At 37.3% G+C, this 23,439-nt stretch overlaps 1 protein-coding gene across 5 annotated transcripts in view; it reads right to left on the reverse strand.

Moving 5' to 3' along the window:
• ITCH (itchy E3 ubiquitin protein ligase) overlaps window positions 1–23,439 on the reverse strand; it is a 121,842-nt gene that overhangs the window by 33,608 nt on the left and 64,795 nt on the right. For all 5 annotated transcript variants that reach the window (XM_027078538.1, XM_027078537.1, XM_027078535.1 and 2 more), the window contains 6 exons: window positions 15,888–16,045; window positions 14,190–14,379; window positions 12,788–12,883; window positions 10,761–10,935; window positions 5,771–5,840; window positions 263–347 (listed from right to left, as the gene is read on the reverse strand). In XM_027078538.1, the coding sequence (XP_026934339.1) occupies window positions 263–347; window positions 5,771–5,840; window positions 10,761–10,935; window positions 12,788–12,883; window positions 14,190–14,379; window positions 15,888–16,045 (774 nt within the window). The remainder of the gene's footprint in view (window positions 1–262; window positions 348–5,770; window positions 5,841–10,760; window positions 10,936–12,787; window positions 12,884–14,189; window positions 14,380–15,887; window positions 16,046–23,439) is intronic.

The raw sequence follows: 23,439 nt of genomic DNA on the forward strand, positions 1-23,439 counted from the left end.
ACACACACACACACACACACACACACACACACACACACACACACACATTCATATATACCAGTGAGGTATTTTTCCCCCCTGTACTCTCAAGAAACCCACATTCATTATATGGAAGTAATAGTGTAATTTTTTCTCTTAAGTACATGGGTAATTAAGGCCTTTGGGGAAAGAATATGTAGGTTTGATATTTTTCATAACTGAGTTGGAAATAGGGTACAATCTTTAAGAAGTTATCTATACACTAATAACTGCAAGTTCTTACCCTTGATTTCTGGGGTCTTCCCATTGTGTAATACGAGTATTGTGGTTGACAAAATATACTCTACCATTGCTGTCCGTTCTCTTCTCTTTAAAACAAATGAAAAAAGGCAAAGCATTAGAGTTGGCATAGTCTTCTTCCTCAAATTAAAATAAGATGAGCTGATTTTGCCCATTTCTCACTGCTGTTGATTTTGTAGTTTTTAAATCACAACTTTAAAGGTTTAATTTATTCTCTCACTATTAAATCCACATACTTACTCAAGTTATAAAATATCATTTTATCCTAAAACAGGGGTCCCCACCCCTGGGTCCTCGGCCTGTTAGGAAGAGGTGAGCAGAGGGTGAGCAAGCGAAGCTTCGTCTGCTGCTCCCCACTGCTTGCTGGCTCGCATGACCACATGAACCATTCCCCATCACCACCACCCCTGCCCCCACCTTGGAAAAACTGTCTTCCACAAAACCGGTCCCTGGTGCTGTCCTAGAAACTAAATAGACATAATTCACAATGTCCTGCCCGTAGGACCTTTCTGTTCAATCCAACCAGCAGCAAGAATAATTAACTGTTTTAACTCTGCATATATGACCTCATTTTAACCTTAAAAGTCCCACAGAGTAGGTAGTTTTCGTTTATTTTGAAGATATGGTAACTCAGATCTGCCCCAAATTTCAGAATTAAGTAGCAGCTAGAGGATGGAAACTGACGTCTGCATTCAGAGATTTTTTTTCATATCACACCATCTCAATTCTTAAAATACAATGGGGGGATATAACTTAATTGTTTCTTTGCTATATGCTAGGCATTATTCAACTAGAAAAGACAGTTTCAAAATATATCCTGTTTCTTAATACAACCAGTTTCCAAATCCTAAATATCTATAGTAACTTTTTATACAAGGGTTGGGCAGAAGGGCTCGGCTCTTTAATTTACTGTATCTGAAGCAGCTGCTTGTTTACCCACCTGCCTCTTGCTTTAGAATTCTCCTTGTTTTCTTATACCCATTCTACACAATTTGCCCCGCTTCTTTGAGATTTCTCATTAAGGTTTACAAGATGTGTGGATATTATTTTCTCTTTTAATAACCAAATTAGGTTTGAAATTTTAATATTAATACTAGTTCTGTTGTTTTGAACTATTGACTTCTTTGATCCATTACAAATTAATTCTTCAAAAGAACGGTCTCTTCCAGTGTCTGAATCTTTTAAATTTGGCCAAAATGTCTAAAAATGAAAACTGAAGTATTCAATAGTATGAAATGGATTCCCACATTTTACAAAGCATGGTTATCTTAAAATTAGCAATTTTCAAAAAAAAAAAATTTAAGCTTAACTCCATGGTGATAAAGCCAATTTTTATTTCCTATGGTTTGAACGTTCATATGTTTTTCAAACAACATTTATTTAGATCCTTTGGATCTTTCTTTAAGCAAGATATTGCAGAATGAGTATTAGGCCAAATTATATAGCCTCATAAAGTTAGTGTTTGGTAACTTTTAACTTATCTCCAGGACTGACTCCATGATCGCAAGTAGCAGTGATGATACTGGGGCAGGGGGTCGGGGTTGGGGTGGAGGTGGCACAGAAGGGATATATTGGTATCATGAATCTGCTCCTGACATCTCAGGTAGTTTCTATATCAGCTGACCTAAAATGGAAATAGAACTTCTAGAGTGTATTACATACAGAAAATGGACTCTGCATCTTCTGCCACAACCTGAATAATAAAAATGGCTTTGCCGGTCATGGAACCTTGAGTGTGGAAACATGTAACCAACTTTAAGAGCTGTCTCTGAGGCAAAAAGAAGCACCCACAGTGCTACACAGTTGTAGCTACATAGTAACAAAATAAGTTAATGTTCTTGGCAGTCAAATTTAAATTTTTAAATACACTTACAGAATTAATAAATTTCTTGTGTACAAGTAATTTTTATGTAACTTTTATAATCTAAAATTAATATCCTAAGTGCATAGTTGAGCGTATATTCACCTTTTAACTGCCACGTAAGTTCAGATTTCAGGGCCAGATATTCTCTCTTCAAAAAGCTAACATGAACAGAGTCACTGCCTGGGTTCTCCAAGGGTTCTGAAGTCTGAGCACCCTGCCAACCATATCAGAGCTGATGAGGTCAGTTAGCTGACCTCAGCTAAGAACACCCTCTTCTTACCCATGGTCAGTGTTTACTGAATGGTGGCATGAAGCTAGGGATGGCATGGAGCTATTCCTTTTTCCTTTCCTTCCAGATGAACAGATTTAAGGCTTTGGTGTAATTTTGCCTTATTCCTGAACTTGTTTTGTGTGCTTTGGTTTTATCATTTTTAAATGTCTTTTTTTTTAAAAAAAAAATTTATTTATTTAGACTGCACTGGGTCTTAGTTGTGGCACACAGGATCTTCATTGCAGCGTGCAGGCTCTTTAGCTGTGGCATGCAGACTTCTTAGTTACAGCATACAAACTCTCAGCTGCGGCATGCATGTGGGATCTAGTTTCCTGACCAGGGATCGAACCCCAGCCCCCTGCACTGAGAGCACAGAGTCTTACCCACTGGACCACCAAGAAGTCCCTCATTTTTAACTTTTAACTAAGCAGATTTTCTTTTCAGTGAAAAACGTATGTTTGACATTTTAAATATTTAGTTTGTGCACTTAGATTATAGCTCACACACTTTGTAGTTGTGATTTTACTAGGTAGGCTTTCTAAATAAAAGCTTAGAAACATTTTTAAAACAAAAAACCAACAAAACAAAAAAAAGCTAACATGAGGTAAGATAAAGTTAATAGAAAACTTATTTCTATGTTTGTTCTAAGTATATAGTACTGATAAAAGCATTTCTTGGAAGAGGCTGTGAAAAACAAAATTTCAAAGGTGACGCGCTTGCAAACTGAAGGCTCACCTGCTTAGTGAGAAGTACTGTGACTACAGAGCTGATTTCTTACTTCGTTCAAAAAATCACATGGTAAACAACTCCTAAATAACTGAACACCAAGCCTGAATGCACATCAAACCACTTCCTGACTTGATGAATAAAACACTGAAAAACAGAAACTTCTTGTTGTTTTATGTATTCTTTCATAGCAACTCTGAAAATGAGAAAATAGCTTTATACTTGATGGGTAAACCCTCTACACAAAGCCCTATTAGACATATTGTTGAACCAAAAGCATTCTTTGTTCTCCAGCCTCTATAGTTTGCATGTGTTAAAAATTCTTCACTGTCAGCTTGTAAGGTAGTAATGTCTAGTCCTAGCATACAAAAGTCTGAAAGGGTGAAGAAGCTGGATACATGGTGTCACAAAAATAATGCTAACAACTTTAGAACATCAACACAGGCTGTAAACTGGGATTTTATTTCCTGGATCAATGCTGAGGGTCTACTGGGTGGTTCTCATTTGTGATAGTACCAGTGCTGTCACTGGCTCAACAAATAATGCATATGCCCCAAAGGCAGAGAATCATAAAGCAGTAATCAGTCTAAATAATAGGATGATCGTGAACTCATTTAAGAAGGGGGAGGGGTTGCACTTCAACTTCAGGAGTATGAAACCTAAAAATAAGCAGAATGTAAAATAACCAAGGCAAAATTCTGATAACATACATAAGCTGGAACTGGGCCTCTAGAGGCAGTATTTTATGGAGGTGTTGTTGGCTAAAGTAAAAATGAGAAATACTGATGTTGAGGATAATAATAAATACAGAAGACAAGGACCAGATTTGCAAGAAAAGCTTTACAAATAAAGGCAACATAGCCTGCAATTCATGCTTCTTTGAGCGAGAAACAATTTTTTGTAACAGCTGCCCTGGAGAAGGAGCAAAATAGTTTGTGTTTCTAACAAAAGCCAATCAGGTCATGGTTTTTCTGCACTAAAATTAAGAGGATGAATACACGACCTACAGGTATATCGTTTCTCCTCTGTAACACAAACATAAAACAACTCTAGAAATAAAGCTGAGAAGACCATCCATGTCTGGGAATGCAACCAAGCAGGTCTAGTTCAATATGCCTCAAAAGAACAACATCCCTTCTTCTGAAGTACTTCATACCAATAATAAACTGTCCATTACAAGGCTCCCACAGATCCAAAAGACTCCTTACTAAACTACCAGACACTGGTAAAGACAGAAATTCACAACTTTCATATGCCTTCCCTTTGCTACAAGCTAGTGACAATAACAGTTATAACTATGAACTATTATATCTTTTTACTTCTTTGACTCCTAGGAATGCTAGGGATAAATATCTTTAAGGGCAATGGGGTAACTGAAAAGCAGGCTTACATAGCCAGTATCATTTATTGCCCAGATTCATGTGACACTGACATCAATTTTTTCCCCTCCATTCCTAAATAAAGTAACGCTAGAGCAATCTATCTGAGAAACTGATGTTTCCCAACAAGACTATCTAGAAATATCACTTTCTGAAATATCTGCAGCTCCTGAAGATAAAACTTCAACTGGTTCCATAAATGGCTTTACTTTGCTGTTTTGCACTTTCTAGATTCTCTTTCTCTTCCGTGCAAAACTCTTTCTATATTGCCGTGTTTACTCTGGAAACTCGCTACAGCTCTATGACTTATATAATGGATATAAAATAATCTGGTAGGGCAGGCTCATCTTAAAGTCTATAAAAAGGTTTAATAACTAAGATACTTGATAACAGAGCATGCTCATGCAGGACACAGTCACCACCCCAATATGTTCCCCCTTCCACTGTTCTTTCAGATAACATCAACTCAATCAACCTCTGAACTGTGTTTTCGAAGCACCAATATGATCAAAATATCTTTAAAGCTTTTTATTTTGAAATAAGTATTACAGCATACTGCAAAAATTGTTCAAAGAATCTCATATACCCCCTTCAACCAGTTTCCTCCAATGGTGACATTTTATGTAGCTATAGCACCATATCAAAATCAGAAAATTGACACTGGTACATTACTGTTGACTACGAACTTTTTTCAATTTTCACTAATTTTTAAAGTTTGAATTCATTTATGTAAACATACAGTTCTATGCACTTTTATTTCATGTACAGATTTGTGTAATCACCACCATGGTCAAGATATAGAACTGTTCCATCACTACATAAGAACCACTTACGTTACCTCCTACGTTTGTAACCACCTACCAGTGGCTCTGTCTCCTGGCAACTACTAATCTATTTCTCATCTCTATAGTTTTGTCATTTCGAGAATGTTATATAAATTGAATAACACAGTATACAATATTTTGAAATGGATTTTTTTCACTAAGCATAATGCCCTTGAGGTCCATCCAGACTTTCATGTGTATCATAATCCATTTCTTCTTATGCTGAGTGGGCAAAATATTTTTATATTTTAGAAGAGTAACTTAGAACTTTTGGGAAATCAAATGCCTATTTGGCACTCTGAATTAAACCAGCACACCCCAAAAGCTTTCCAGATATTCACTCAAGCAAGTGCAGGGTATATCATCCATCCATAAATACCTAATTGTTAAAATAACTGAATTCAATTTAAAAATCCATGTGACTTACCCCATCCAGGTGGCAGGGGACCCAGGGGATCAAATTCTTTATTTTGTGATGTAGCAAACAAGTCTTGATTCTAAAAAGAACAACCCCCAAAATGGTGAAATAATGAACAACTTAAACAGATAACTTGAGAGCAGGCTTATGAATTCTGATATGCCTTTCCCTGGCCATGTGCAACATAACATACTCTTACAGAGTTCACATCTTAGAGAAGTATGACAAGGTCAAGAATAAAAGCCAATGCACTCTCATGAAGAAAAAAACTTTGTCAACATTATTTAACATTTGAAATTCAAATATTACAAGTAATTTTACACCCAAATGACCATTTTTTCCCCTTCTTTAGCTCCAAATCAGTAAATTAGAGAAATACATAAATCTCCCAAGAGTTACTTATAAATAACAGTACTCAGAGTCATCAGCTGGCTAAGAAAAATTTTGTATTTATAACTCAAAAATAGAGGATCATATACAGGACATGGTATATACAAAGAATTGTAAGAAGAGAGTTGGGGGAGCAGGAAGAACAGGCTGTCAGATGAGTAAAAGAAAAGAATTCCAGTTGGAAGGAGATGACAAGCCTAGAACTGTATAGAAGACTTCTTAAATTTGTTTGAAATTATCACATTGGTGGAGAGAGAGGTTTGGTTAGATAAAAGGAAAGTAGGAGTCAACCACTGGAAAAAGAGAAGCAGAAGTCATACTGAGTGTGTAGTGTGAAGTGTTAATGACTGTGTTTTAGTTTAAATGTATAATGAAGTGGGGGATACTTTGTGGTCTTTCAGTAAGATGTGGTTAAGCCCTTTCTCCTTTAAGTAAGATAAGGCAAATAAATAATAGACTAACTGCTTCAAAAAAAAATTATGGAAAAAAAACTCACAAGTAAAATAAGACAGTGCACCCCATATACCCAGCAACGAGATTCAACAATTACCAAAACTACCACATTTCTTTATTTTTCTTCCATATTCTTTGCTGAAGCAAAAAAAAAAGCAGTCATCATTTCACTCCTATGTATTTTAGTATGCCTTTCTAAAATTTGTGAACATTTTCTTATACAACCACAATATCATTATCACACCTAGCAAAGAATCTATGTTAATTTTATCATCTAATACACAATCCCTAATTAAATGTCTCTGGTTGCTTACTGGGTCAAATCAGAATCCAAACAAAGTCATCATACTGCATTTGGTTTAGTCTAAATTTATAGCAGTTTCCCCCACTGTTGGTCCTTTCCTGCCCAACCCCCGCCCCCATGCCAATGACTTATTACAGCAACTAGGTTAACTGACTGAAAAAGTTTTAAGAGCATATGAGATATATTCCATTTCTCATTTAAAAGCTCTTGGAAGACAGACCTGTCAAGCAGTGGCCTTGCTCCTCCTGACACATACAATAATGAAAACAGGGTAACCAAGGAGAAACACTACACAAGGTTTGAACCCTGGTTACAGAACAGGTTGGAGTAGTCTGGCATATGACAATCTGTTTTGATAATTTTCTAAGACCCAAGCCTATCCCACAGGCTCTCCCTGGACAGATAAGGTGGGGGGTACAGGCACAATGAAACCATGGGCCAGAGCCATTACACAGTGATCCATTATCCATTCTGAGGTTAAAAATGCTAGGTGTAGGGCTTCCCTGGTGGTGCAGTGGTTGAGAGTCCGTCCGCCTGCCGATGCAGGGGACACGGGTTTGTGCCCCAGTCCGGGAATATCCCACATACCAAGGAGCGGCTGGGCCCGTGAGCCATGGCCGCTGAGCCTGTGCGTCCGGAGCCTGTGCTCCGCAACGGGAGAGGCCACAACAGTGGGAGGCCCGCGTACCGAAAGAAAAAAAAAAAAAAAAAAGCTAGGTGTATGAGCATCTACTGCCCCCGTAACCACGGTCAGAACAAAGGCCACTGCATCTACCCAATAAACAGATTTTATCAGCAACACCCCACCACTTTTTAAGTAGCTGGTATTAAGAATGTTCAGTTCATAACTAAAATAGGCTGTTTAAGTTCTTTATAATTTAGAACCACTTTATAACAAGAGCAAAGAGTAAGAATTTGGATAGAAGAAAAAAAAAAAGAAAAGAAAATGGTTGATGAGTAAAAGCTGCAATTCTAGAAAAGTTCCAAAGACTATGAATATTTAATTGGTCAAGTTTACAATAAAGCAATATACACTGTAGGTGCTCCAAGAATCTGTTAAATCTGTCTTTAAAAAGAGTGTTTTTAAAGGTCATGTACTAGACATACAGATGGCCAACAGGCACATGAAAAGATGCTCAACATCACTAATCAAAACCACAAATGAGATATCACCTCACACCCATCAGAATGGTTATCATTGAAAACATCACAAAACAAATGTTGGTGAGGATGTAAAGAAAAAGGGAATCCTGTACACTATTGGTAGAAATGTAAATTGGTGCAGCTACTTTGGAATACAGTATGGAGGTTCGTCAAAATACTAAAAGCAGGGACTTCCCTGGCGGTCCAGTGGTTAAGACTTCTTCGTGCTTCCACTGCAGGGGGCACGGGTTCAATCCCTACTCAGGGAACTAAGATCCTGCATGCCACATGGTGTGGCCAAAGAAAAAAAAAAGACCAAAAATAGAACTACCATATGATCCAGCAATTCCACTCCTGGATATATAATATCTGAAGAAAACAAAAACACTAATTCAAAAAGATACATGCACCCCCATGTTCACAGCAGCTTTATTTACAATAGCCAAGAAAGATATGGAAGTAAAAAAAGTATCCATCAACAGATGAATGGCTAAAGAATATGTGGTATATATACGCAATGGAATACTACTCAGCCAAAAAAAGGACATTTTGCCATTTGCAACAACATGGATGAACCTGGAGGGTATTATGCTTAATGAAATAAGTCAGAGGAAGACTAATACTGTATGTTATCACTTATATATGGAATCTAAAAACTAAAACAAATGAATGAACAAAATAGAAAAAGACTCACAGATATAGAGAACTAGTAGTTACCAGTGGGAAGAGGGAAAGGGGGAGGGGCAAGATAGGTAGGGGATTAAGAGGTACAAACTATTACGTACAAAATAAATAAGCTACAATGAATATATTGTATAGCACAGGGAATATAGTCACTATTTTATAACAATTTTAAATGGAATATAATCTATAAAAATTTGAATAACTATGTTGTACACCTGAAACTAATATAATATCGTAAACCAACTATACTTCAATGAAAATAAAAATAAATAAAAGATCATATATTATAGGGGCTTCCCTCGTGGTGCAGTGGTTAAGAATCCGCCTGCCAAGGCAGGGGACACGGGTTTGAGCCCTGGTCTGGGAAGATCCCACATGCCGCGGAGCAACTAAGACCGTGCGCCACAACTACTGAGCCTGTGCTCTAGAGCCCGCGAGCCACAACTACTGAAGCCCGTGTGCCACAACTACTGAAGCCACCACAATGAGAAGCCCATGCACTGCAACAAAGAGTAGCCCCCGCTCTCAGCAACTAGAGAAAACCCGTGTGCACCAGCAAAGACCCAATGCAGCCAAAAATTAAATAAATGAATAAATAAATAAATGTATTAAAAAAAGATCATGTATTATAAAAGTGAGATAAAGGGCACATTTGCAATTGTGGATATGAGGGAGAGAAAAGTTGAAAACTAACATTTCTATGTAACCAGTATGTGCCAAACATATTAGGAACTTTATTTTACAGAATCGTCAAAAAAAAAAAAACCCTCTGAGGTAATTTTATATATGGATCTATTGTATAGATAAAGTAAATGAGTCTTGATGAGGTTAAGTAACTTACTCAAAGTCATATAGAGAAAGTAACTGTGGAACCAGGATTTGAACCCAGATGTACCTGACTCCAAAGCCCATGCTCTTTCCACTGGACACCTATGTGGAAACTAGCTTTTAAGAAGGCAGGCAAGCTAGGTATTCAAACCTAAAAGAAATTTGGCCAGGCATACCAAAGGTGATTATAATTTAGAAAGAAAGGAAGATGTAAAACAGCATTGGAGAAAATAAAACGAAAACGGTGAAGTAGACGAGACAAAAATTAATTTCAACTCTAAAACCACTGGGAAGGGGAAGATAGTGACAGCTATCTTCTGCTGTGACAGAAGGTGGCAAGAAAAACTGTTGCGTGAAAGAAAGTTATTTTAGTCATAACCAGGTAGTGAAGGGAAACCTGCTGATAAAGGTGCATTTATCTACATCAGTGAGTGATTATGATGATGATGAGGTCCAAGAAACAGAAATATGGAGAAAAGGCAAAAAAAAGGTAATGCCTAGTAAGAATAGGAATTTACTCTTATGGATTCTAACAGGGATGATACTGATGGTAGTAGAAGAGAAGAGATGAAAATGGAGAGGGTCAGCTTCTCTTGAACTCTTGGACAGTTGGTTTATGTAAAATTGAAACCATTTCCAGAAATGAGATGTTTTGATACCAAAGATAATATGGTTTTAAAGCCATAATAATATATTTAACATCATCCTATAAGGAATCAAATTTCTTTAGTCTCCCACAGCACCAAATAATTACTGCATAAATTTTACGTTTATATGTTACAAAATGATTCAATTCTATCATTAGTTCACTACAATTGAGTCAGGTGCTATTAGACCCAAGCCATCTAATGTTCTGCTAAGTTAGGCAGTATTAAATTCATAACTGTTTTCTTTTTAAACTGCTTGGATTTATTTTTACTATTCTTTCGTAAATGAATTTTAAGTTGTCCTAACTTCTTTTTTATTTTCAACAGTAACAAAGCAAAGGAGGTTGAACTTCCGGAATTTTTAAAAAGAAAAGAATAAATCACCTACACAGAATACTGGAAACAAGGTCTAAAAATAATAATCTATCAACAGCAACAACTGGGTTGCCATCCTACTTGCACTTTCTTTTTACTGCTTTACATTTCATATGCAAGAAAAGGTTAAAAATCAAACACTCATTAAGTTTATAATGCAAGTACATATGCTCACCCCATAAATGAACCTCTGGTTAAATTGCTGCATAGCTCCTTGAAGCTGACTACGTTGGAGCTGCCACTGTTCATAGTTCCGGACGGATTCCAATGTTGGCCTCTGCCACGTCGTTGTTCTTGTGAAATGGTCAACATAATAAATACGTCCCATGTTGTCAACCCGCCGTTCCCAGCTAAATCAGGACAAAAACAACTGGATTCAACAAATACTCATGAAACAGATAAGAATTAAACAGGACTTCATTTTAGCCCTGGTACAGGTTTGGTAAGAATTTCCCTTGCAATACTACTTTTGATTTACCTGAAGTGTTTTATTTTATATATATATATATATATATATATATATATATATATATTGTGTGTGTGTGGTACACGGGCCTCTCACTGCTGTGGCCTCTCCCGTTGTGGAGCACAGGCTCTGGACGCGCAGGCTCAGCGGCCATGGCTCATGGGCCCAGCCGCTCCGTGGCATATGGGATATTCCCGGACCGGGGCACGAACCCATGTCCCCTGCATCGGCAGGCGGACTCTCAACCACTGCGCCACCTGGGAAGCCCTATTTTATATATTTTAAATGGTCTATAAGTGAACTTAAGAGGAATGTGTGTAAAAATTTCTTTCTTAAAAGTTAAGGTGTATCAGGTTTTTCAAACAGAATGTATCTTACTGATTAAGTTTCAAACAATCATTAAGACAAAACCTCTCATTTTCTTTCTTTCAAATGTTCTTTTGACTGTTACAATCCTAATAGGGACAGAAACATACACACACACACACACACACACAGAAGGGGGGGAGAGAGGGTGCTTTTCACAGATGTCAGAAAAAGCCCTTTTTCACAAGAATACAACTATCTTATTTATCATTTCAAATGGGTACATAACCTATCAAGTGAACGTTGATAAAATAACTTGGTGATGTCTACCTGGTTGATTATTTAGGGTTATGCCTACTAGTCTAATATTACAAATACAGAATTGGTTCCAGAACACTCCTCAGATACTCAAGTCCCTCATATAAAATGGCATAGTATTTGCATATAACCAGGCACATTATCCAGTATACTTTAATCATCTCTGGATTACTTGTAATACCTAATATAATGTAAATGCTGCGTAAATAGCTGTCAATAAAATGTTATGTAAATAGTTCCCAGGGCTTGGGAAATTCAATTTTCAAAATTCAAAATTTTGTCTTTTGAAACATCTTGGAATTTCCCCCCCAATATTTCCCCTCCAATATTGGAGCGCCAACTGTAGTAAAATAATAAATACCATTTATATATCAAAAATTTCTTTCTTCCTTTGCATTATTTCTTTAGGATGAATTTCCTGGAAAGGGTTACTAAGGGTATGGGTATTATTATGGTTATATATCCTTTCTGTGAGCGTTGTAACTAACTTATACTACCACTAGCAATGTTATGAGGTAAAGTTCCTCTACAGTCTCACCAACACTGTACTTTTTAGGTGTGTATTTAAGATTACTAGCAAGATTAAATATTTCCCCAGATTTGCTACTGACTTCCCTCAAATGAAAATATTTTTTATTCCAATTATTTTATATAATATAAATGTTAAATGCTTAACACATTCTATTAATATATCCTCATTTTATTATTATTAATATATTAATATTTCCCCAACTATCTTGCAATGACTTCACTATTATATATTAGTTTTTTATAATATGAACTTTACCATATATAGGATAGGGGCTATAATTCTTACACAGTTAAAAAAAAAAAAAAGCTAAAATTAAAACCCTGCAGTTTGAGCCAGGTAAAAGTTCACAAAGGAAACGGAATCTTTCTTTAGGTCAGAAATGAGTGAAAATAAAAGTCATTCATCATGGCCAATCAATTCCCTGACTCTCTTCTTTTTAGTCTGCACCTATCATAAAAGAAAGTAGAGAGAGACAAGATCGACAGAAGAGGAAAAGTAGGAAGGTAGGGAAGATTTTTGTATAGATATAATCTATAGTTCTGAATAAATACTTTTTTTCTTCTTCAATACAGACACTTACCCAGGAGGTAGAGGTTCTGGTCTATCCCACGTTGTTCTTTTTTCAATATGATCTACATAGTAAACTCGTCCATGCTGGTCCACTCTCTGCTCCCAACTTAAACATAAAATTAAAAAGCTGATATGCTACATGTATGAATAGCCTGGTTTTTTAATCCTGTATTTGTCGTCTTCTCTTATATGATGATATTACAGAGCTGAGACAAATAAGCATGTCCGTATATAAAGCAGATACCAAAAGAATTTAGGAATAAAGTCAAGAAATGTTATACTGAGGGTGACACGGTGGATGAGATTTCTCCTGCAGAAGTATCTGCTCTAGGAGATGTCTTATATTTCTAAAGAGGCTTAAAGCAATGCATTCAGGATACAAAAACTGTCTCAATCTGATCAGGGTATACACAGGACTTGAGTGGAAAAGAAAACTGTAATTATTGTTATAAAATCTGACGAAAGACAGCTGTTAACTGAAGGGCAAAGGACAGTTCTGGTACTAGAAAAACTGAAATCAAAGAATAAGACTTTTTCAGATGTGCTCCTGCACAACAGTACCAAAGAAAAAGGCAATATGAGTATTGAAGTCTCCTTGGTAGGTTTAACCCCAAAGTAAAAAAGACAGGAATAAACCAACAGAGTTTAGAAGAACCAGTCACTTCTAAGAGCACCCACTCTGTTGGAATAAACCAACAAAGTTTCGAAGAACCAATCACTTCTAATCCCTTGCACAAACAATTTTTAATCTGGCTGCCCATGTAGGCTTTCAAAAAGGAAAATGGCCTAACTACCCACATAAGTAATACAGTCTCTTTAAGCAATTAAACTCCTCATCATGAGAGTTTTTAAATTTATCACTTAGTCAACTAATTTCTGTTTAGCATTCTGAGCTCTGGATTAATTTGAATGCCACAAAATGTGTGTGTGTGTGTGTGTGTGTGTGTGTGTGTGTGTGTAACTATCAGAGTATTATTAATTTAAAAAATAATCAGTAGAGATTTACATGAGATTGATTTGTAATCCCTCTCAGTTTCCTAAATTATTATTACTCTACTATGACTTTATAATGGTAAAAAAATTAAGTGATTTTCCCCCCCTTCAAAAGAAAAGACAATCTGAATCAGGCAACTATTTTATTACTTGGTCTTGGTGAACTTTCTATGGCTCAGAGTCCTTCAATAAAAAAAATTTTTTTTTCTTTCACTTTGCTCTGGAAATGAGGGAGAAATTTCAAATGTGGCAAAGCTTTTTTGTTCAGTTTGACTCTAGACCTCCCCCAACACACACACATACACACATACAGAGTTATAAGACAGTTTTTTAAAGAATGGAGTTCAGTACTATTTCCCTTATTAATAAGTATATGCAGAAGTCTAAAGAAAACATGTTAACCAAAAGCAATTACTCACCCGGGTGGGAGGGGAGCTTGAGGTACAGGATTTAATGGCCTAGGGCCTGAACCTCCAGATATAGTAAGAGGAATTATTAATCCAGATGTTGCTCCTTCAGATGTATTTGAATTTGTATTCGTTGGTGGGAGAGAGCCTGTACTAGAGCCATCACTTTCAGAAGTGGCAGATGGTGAGCCATTGACAGATGCTTTAAGATTTGAGGAAAATAGAAAAACAATTTTCAGAAATCTAAATTCAGGAGAGAATTTTAACTTAAATAAAAAGGTAGATGATAAATATAAAATTTAAGATATGGACATGCAGATGAAAATTACTTAAGTAAGATAAATAATGGGAAATAGCCAATGGTCCCACTTAATAGGCTTGTTTACAACTTGTAAGGTTCCATTTACTCCATGTCTCATTATTAATTACAAAGCACATACAGATGATTTCTTGATGCCACAGGAAATAACTTTTAGAACAGAAAAGTGTTGGTCCCTGCGTATAAGTTCATTTAGTAATTTTCCAGATCCTCAAAACTGTCTTTCCTATGAATGCCTACAGATCCGAGACTAATTTTTGGCGTTACCTATAATATGGAAGATCTGACTGATAATAACTATTTTTAAGAATATCACTGCGGGAATTCCCTGGTGGTCCAATGGTTAGGACTCCATGCTTTCACTGCCAAGAGCCTGGGTTCGGTCCCTGCTTGGAGAACTAAGATCCTGCAAGCCTTGCAGTGTGGCCCCAAAAAAAAGAAAGAAAGAATATTATTGCTTGAGTACATATTACATCTTAAAAAAATACTTATTGACAAAACAATTCCTGGAGGAAGTCACTAATATTGTGACAAAGTAGTATATGATCTTAAAGACTGGGAATATACTATGAACACAATTATCTACAGAAGAAAAGGGGGAAGATACATATTTAAACACAATGTCATTTAATAAAATGATTTGTGGACAACCAATTTACTTTTCTAATAATATTTGGATTATTTTACATTTCCTGTTCACATACTAACAGAGGGAAGTAAAAAGAGATTAAAAGATTTATTCTGGCTAATCAGGAAAAATAAATATTCCAACTGTAAATGTTTATATTTTTACTATATGAAATGTTTACTTGTGTGATTTTTGCTTTAAAATCTGAATATCATTTAGCATTGTTGGGTTATTTGCTATTTACTGATTGTCTTTTTAAAGGATATAATGAGATATAACCTTGACCAGATCCTTGACTCTATGAAATGCTTATGTCCACAGTTACAAACCCTGACAGAAAGTTGCAATCTTATCTATATTGCCTCTACTTTTTATAGTACACATGTGATTTCCCTTTTTTTTTAAATTTTTGCTGCACTGTGCAGCTTACAGGATCTCAGTTCCCTGAATCCGGGCCATGGCAGTGAAAGCCCAGTATCCTAACTACTAGCCCATCAGCGAACTCCCAGCACACGCGAGATTTTCATTCGCAGTGGAGCACCTGCCTCAATAACTTCACACCTGGCAGAAAAACTTGGGGAACAGGCACATCTTGGTTAACTATAGAAAGATCATTCTTGGCCAAAATCTTAAATGTAAAAATTCAGCTAGAAAACCAACCTAAAAGGGTCTCTTGACACTTACCTGAGGACCAATTCCCAAAAAGAATTTTATAATCACAGTACTGAGACCTACATCCCTAGTGTATGGCTAGAATACACACCTGGTCTACGTGGGGTAGGTGGAGGTGGTCGTGAAGGTCTTGGAGGCCTAGAAGGTTTAAAACCGCCATTTGAGAGTGATGGAGAATTGTTCCCATTGACCCTCCTATTTTCACCAGACCCTGCATCCTCAGGATGGTCTGATCCATTTGTGCTCGCTCTGGGTAAGACAGCCAGGAACAGAAGGGAAAAAGAATGCTCTTTGAATTTAACAAAAAAAAACAACAGGAAGACCAAAACTTAAAGTTTTAGGAGCTTGAGAAAACCTTCCTAATTTCTGGCCAGCCTTATCAAATACATAAACAGCTCTTATGGTAGTCTTACATATAGCTCCTCAGAGCCCATGTAGAAATATGTGAGGGGTTACTCAATGGCACAAAAGTACTTAGGGGACCAATCAGAACTATTAGGTGTGCTGGTTCAGATTTCAAATAACTCTTCAGAGGCCCTGTATAAGTAGAAATGGAGTCAAATTCTCAAAATTCCAAATGCCTTAGAAAGGGCACTATTTTATCACAAGCACAGATAACTTAACCATCATTTTCTTGGTTTCCACTGGCTCTTAATATTATTTAGGTATGGGGCAAAGCTGACTGTTCCACAACAGGAGAAAGAAGTACACTTATTTCCCAGGGATAGGTGCTCTCGCCCCATCCCAGCAAATGGTATACAAAATGTTCAAGGTAAGTGATCTGGAAAAGAGGTGCCCACAGACCTTTTTTTAAAGGAACTATCATTTCTTCAAAGCAATGACATCAATTGGAGAGAAAGGGGGAAGAACACTAACAGGAATGTCAGATACAAAGTTACTGTCAGTTAAACACAGGTGATTCCTTTTCCCAGGGGAGTCTAGTCATTGACTAGAAATAGAAAGCAAGGCATGAGTTAGCTAGTTTGGAGATGCCTTGGCTAAAGCTCTGATATCTACTACCTGGTAACTGGAAACCACTACTCAGTATTAATCCATACTCCTGGACCTCACAACAAGCCTGAATAAAATCTGATAGATTCAAGAAACTAAAATAGAGGCAGTACCATTAATCATTTTCATACTATGTTTTCCAGAAGTCAAAGTGTGGTATTTGGACCAGAAGCAAGCACAATACACAGGAGCTTGTTAGAAATGCACAATCTTGGACTCCACTCCCAACCCACTATATCAGAAATAGTATTTTAACAAGATCTCCAGATGATGTGCGTGAACAGCAGGGCATGACAAACACTGCTTTGCGGGGTTTCTCAAATGCTTATTCTGAATAAATGGAAAAGCTCAGTAACAGGCAGTCAGCACCTGGTTAGTGCTGACCACCTGCAAGAAGACCAAGCAACCCCAGAATATGAACGGAATGCAGCAAGAGTCAGCTTTGACACTGCTCCCCTTCCCCTAGGTGAAGAGTCATATACCCCCTTTTGAGTTGTAGACCTCTTTGAGACTCTGCGTATTGCCTCTCTATACTATTTTAAGAGGTGATTAATTAGTTTGAAAAAAAGATTCTTGATGCTTTTAAAAAGACAAACAACTGGCAGAATGGACCAAAAATGGGAAATTGAGGTTTCGAGCTCCAGCTCTGCTATATGACCAAAGAAAAGTTACTTAATCTCTCTGTACCTCAAAAGTGCATTTACCTGGATTAAATGATTCCTTAAAACCTTCTCAGCTATAATGTTCAACTAAATTACACTTCCACTACTGGTCACGTTTTAGGGATATGTCAGGGAGGGGGAACATTCAGGGCATGAGGTAAATCTGCTACGACAAACAGAAGTACAGCAGAAACTGGATTCCAAAAATGTTATGTTCTGTTGTTGAAGATTAACATTTTGGAGATTTTAACATCCATGCTGCTCACCCTTCTAGTATTTTGGCCTCAATTTCTCAACATAATTATCTGACAAGCTGTGTACTATGATTCCTTAAATTTTCTTGATACTTAGTTAGAATCACTCCTCCTCCTAGACCTTAAACACTGAAATTCCTACAACCTTCTATTCCTTCTACTTGCCTCCTACTGTATCTTTTATTCAGTCTCATCATGACTTTAATCCCCTCTCTATCTTCACGGTCCATCAGTTCTCTTCAAGTATCACCTGGGCTCCATCATAGGCTACTTTCCCAAGTACCTTAATTCACTATTGCCCAATACTCGCCACCCCCAAGCAATCTTTTCACTACAACTAGTCCTTCATTTACTTTTCCCACTACTGTTCTCTGGGGTCAACAAGTAACCCTGGAGAATGTTCCAGCTGAGAAATTACATGTGTATTACTAGAGTAAATAAACCAGGTAAAGTACCAAATTAAAGGGGCAGATAGTTCTACAAAAGGTCCTAACAAATCTTATGCTGGGTCTAGTAAGGGAAGTCCTGAGGTTCTCATTTCCAATGACTCACAAGACAAAAATTCTTTTTTTGTGCTGCCTAAGTGACTACTTTTTTCCTGTTTAAAAAAACAAAAACAGGGACTTCCCTGGTGATCCAGCGGTTAAGAATCTGTCTTGCAATGCAGGGGACACTGGTTCGATCCCTGGTAGGGGAACTAAGATTCCCACATGCAGCAGGGTAACTAAGCCCACGTGCCACAACTAGAGAGAAGCCGACGCACTGCAATGAAGAGCCCAGGCGCTGCAACAAAAGATCCTGCACACCGCAACTAAGACCTGATGCAGCCAAAAAATAAATATTAAAAAACAAAAATAAATAAAAACAAAAAACCAAACAAACAAAAACAAATCAAAGCTCAAGTCTCCCAGAAGCTGAAGAATTAGAAATGACAGATGACTATGACAACCTACACCACAGGTTCAATGAGATTAGTGTGGTGGTGTTAAAATTAACAGTAATAAAAAGTTTAACAGTAATTTGCAAGGACAAAGAGCTTTTGCTAGGTCCTATACAGTTACACAGACCCAAGCAAAAGATAGAAAATGTTAATATTGTGCTTCTCTAGTCTGTATCTTTTTTTTTTAAGGTGGCAGAATCCTTTAGTGTATTTTTTTCTTTTTAACATCTTTATTGGAGTATAATTGCTTTACAATGGTGTGTTAGTTTCTGCTTTAAAACAAAGTGAATCAGTTATACATATACATATGTTCCTATATCTCTTCCCTCTTGCGTCTCCCTCCCACCCTCCCTATCCCATCCCTCTAGGTGGTCACAAAGCACCGAGCTGATCTCCCTGTGCTATTCAGCTGCTTCCCACTAGCTATCAGTTTTACATTTGGTAGTGTATATATGTACATGCCACTCTCTCACTTTGTTCCAGCTTACCCTTCCCCCTCCCCGTGTCCTCAAGTCCATTCTATAGTGTCTATATCTTTCTATTCTAACAAACTTAACTTTCCTAAAGCTTGATCACTTCAAAAAGACTGAGGCAACATGGACGTCAGTTCACATTATTCAACAGCTTCAACTGGGCTGTCCATACTGCCTGAAAATCAATCATTTTCTACATCTCTAATCTACTCCTGGCCACATTCCCATTGCTCATTGAAAACTTTTCCCATCTCCTCAAATACCTAATCCCAATTTGTAGATGACCCTGACTCCACCTCTTCCCTAAAATGATGATTATCAGTTATCCTTCTTTTTTCTCTATTTTAAAATTTCTCTATGCCACCAATATCTTCATCTGTTTGTTTCCCACCTCTGGGGAAAAGAAAATCTATCTTCACTTCTTCGAGGCTAATTTGTCTTGTGGGTCTTTGATTTCAGGACACAAATAATATGCTCTAGGGCTTTTCACCATCATTTAACACCTTTCTTCTCTCTTCCATCATCTTCCTTCTTCTAGATTGTTCCTCTCAGTCACAAGTATAATTAAAACACTTCCTCAATCTTAATTACTCTTCTAGCTATCCTCTCATTCTCCTTTCCTTCACTGTAATTCTTGGTATTTATTCAACTAATGTATTTAGTGCATTTTAATTAAGAGGTTTTCAAAATAAAAATTTCTAGTTATAAAATAAAAATTACCTTCAATCGTACATTCTAGAGATTATTACCATTAAGAGATAATCTCTTGTCCGTCCTTTTGCATTGGCTATGACTGATTATACTATTTATGTGATCATACAATGTTTCATATCCTGGGTGAGTTTTTGTTTCTTTATTATTCATTATATACTGAGCATTTCACCTAAATTATCTGAAAACATTTCTAATGACTGTAGAATACTCTACCTTATGGATATACCATAATCTAATCTTTTTTACGGAAGGGAGTGACATTTTCCATTTCCTTCAGGTAGACTGCCAGAATAGAATAGCTGGGGCAAAGCAGGCAAATATTTTAAACTGAAATATTGATTGCTAACTTAAGAAAAAAAAATATTTTTTTAATTATTTTTTTGGCTGTGTTGGGTCTTCGTTTCTGTGCGAGGGCTTTCTCTAGTGCGGCGAGCAGGGGCCACTCTTCATCGCGGTGCGCGGGCCTCTCACTATCGCGGCCTCTCTTGTTGCGGAGCACAGGCTCCAGACGCACAGGCTCAGTAGCTGTGGCTCACGGGCCCAGTTGCTGCATGGCATGTGGGATCTTCCCAGACCAGGGCTCGAACCCGTGTCCCCTGCATTGGCAGGCAGATTCTCAACCACTGCACCCAAGAAAAAAATATTTTTAAAGGTAATAATTGATCTGTTCTCCACCAGATAGATATGAAAATGCCCATTTCACTATAAAGTATTTATATACTTTTAACATTTTAATATATTATCCCATTGCTCCTTCCTCCCTCCCTCCCTCCCTTCCTCCCTCCCTCCCTCCCTTCCTCCCTCCCGCCCGCCCTTCCTTTCTGCCTGTGTTGGGTCTTCATTGCTGTGCGCGGGCTTTCTCTAGTTGCGGAGAGCGGGGGCTACTCTTCGCTGCAGTGTGCGGGCTTCTCAATGCAGTGGCTTCTCTTGTTGCAAAGCATGGGCTCTAGGCACGTCGGCTTCAGTAATTGTGGCACACAGGCTCAGTAGTTGTGGCTTGCGGGCTCTAGAGAGCAGGCTCAGTAGTTGTGGCGCACAGGCTTAGATGCTCCGTGGCATGTTGGATCTTCCTGGACCAGGGCTTGATCCCGTGTCCACTGCGTTGGCATGCGGATTCTTAACCACTGCGCCACCAGGGAAGCCCCGATTTATATACTTTTAAATCTTTGTCAATTTGGTAAATAAAAACATGAATGTTCAACAGTATTTCATTTATAGGCCATCTGAGTTTCCTCTTCCATGCACTCACTGTATGTCTGTCTTTTGTACATTTTTCTATTACAAAGGAATAATTTTTCCTCATTATTTGTGAGAGCTTTTTACAATCCGAAGGTACTAATTTCATATTGGTTAAATAGTGATCATTTGCTTTTACATGTTTGAACATACAAGAGTTCTATATTTCTACATAATTAAATGTATTCAGAGATATTTTCTTCTAAAGGTTTTATAATTTCATTTTTAAAAATCAATTTAAAAAACCTAGAATCCACCTTCATTTGGGGATGAGCTGAAGTTCTAACCTGATTTTTCTTTTTCCATACAGCCAGTTTTCCCTGGCTTGATTAGGCTAAGATCTCATTCTCTCCTGCAGTATTTGATAATGTTAAATACACATCTTTTAAAAACATTTTTCTCTTAATTTCTGTGACACTGCTTTTCTAATCCTGTACTCCCCACTTCTAAACCATTCCTTCTTTGGTTTGTCCTCTTCCTCCACTTTACTAAATATAGGTCCCTATGGTTCTGTTCTTATCTTAGTTTTCATTCTCCACAAATTTTTGCCTAGGGTCTCAAATTCCATGATTTCAAAGATCATCTTTTAAAATAATTCCAAATCAGAACTCGAATCTTTGTCTCATTCTCATCCCCTGGTACCAAATTATCAGCTAAATGCAGGAGATATAGAATAACTCTCCAATGCTAAAGCCACTCTTCCTCCTATGTTCTAGTTCTGTGGGTGACTCTGCTACCCTCGCAGGCAATTTGACTTTTCTTCTCTCCTGTGCCTCTTGATACTCAATGCCTAAGTCCCACTGATTTCACTGGCACGTTTTTTCTCTACTCTTCTACCACCACTGCTCCAGTTCCAACCCTCATTATCTCTCAGTGGATTACTGTAATAAGTTCCCACAGAGGTCTTCCCACCTTCACCACCACCATACAATCCAAACTACACATTGACTGTCAAATAATTTTTCTTATGGTGTTTTGATCATACCAATGCTCTGTTCAAATATTTTAAAAGACATTCCTCTCCAGAGAAAAAGATTCTAGAAGCCTATACTTGCAAACCAAAATCTCCATCTGGCTCCAACCTCTGCAGTACTAAAAATAACATTTATTGAGGGATAAGCACTTACATGGGCGGGGGGGGGGGGGGAAAGCATTCCACTTTAGGCAACAGTAAAACACACTCAGGCTCTGAAGGTAAGGCAGTCCCAGGTTCAACTGTGCCACTTACAGTATTAACTCAGGCAAGTTTCTTTCCCTTTCTGAGCCTCAGTTTTCTCATAACCTGTAAAAATGATACCTACCTCATAAAAATATTTAAGGATTAACTGAAATAACAGGAAACCTGTTCATCATACTGCCTGACACATAGTAAGAGGCAATAAATACAGAATGATTCTACTTTCAAATTCACCACCTGCCATTTCCCACTTTCAATTACTCTATTTTCAGCCAAATACTGAGGCTAAAGATTTCCAATAAAACCCCTGTGTTCTTCCCCACCTCCATGACTGTTTTTCTTCTTTCCACCTAGAACTCCTTCATCCAATTCCCTCAAGACATGCATATCCAAATTATAACTATGCTTAATGGTCTTAGGTCAAATGCCATTTCTTCCATGAAGTTTTTATACATTTTATAGACTGTTTCACATTTTAAAAATCATGTATCATTTTCTAATAAATACAAGTAAAAGCAGTTCAAAAAAGAAACAGGATTCAAACCAGCTCTGAAGTAGAAGAGGATGAGATTAAGATCGAGTGACACTTCTGCCAAGCTGTGCAAGCCTAGATTTTCAAGAAATAGACTTTGTTACATAACTGAAAGATTTCCCATAATAGTTTGTTGAAATCTAAGAAATACCTGTATGTCTCCCGAATAGTGGTTCTTGAAGTGTAGAACCTAGTCTATCAGTATCACCTGGAAACTTGTTAGAAATGCAAATCTTGGGCCCCATCCTAGATGTAACAATTTGGGAGGAGGACACAAGGCTTGGCAATCTGTGACTGGGCAATCTGTTGTTGAACACGTCTTCCAGGTGATTCTAATGTATTCTGAAGCTTGAGAAACATGGTGATACTAAAATAGCATGGTGATACTAAAATATCATGGTGATACTAAAATAGTTCCTTTAATGAGTGATTGTGGAGCTAAAACCTGAGATGAATTTTGAAAACCAATATGGAAACCTGTATACTGTATAGAATTGTCAGTGTGAACTTATCACCACCATTATATGTGAAAAGCAATTAGCTACAAATTAAGTGCTACTATGGCTTTGTTTTCTGCTTCAGTCTTACAAACCCCTGCTTATCTCACCATACATATGTACCTGATCGAAACATGGAGAACCAAG

This window comes from Aethalodelphis obliquidens, unplaced genomic scaffold, assembly GCF_003676395.1.
Source record: "Aethalodelphis obliquidens isolate GAN/ISIS:26980383/991018 unplaced genomic scaffold, ASM367639v1 scaffold42, whole genome shotgun sequence".
Taxonomy (NCBI): Eukaryota; Metazoa; Chordata; class Mammalia; order Artiodactyla; family Delphinidae; genus Aethalodelphis; species Aethalodelphis obliquidens.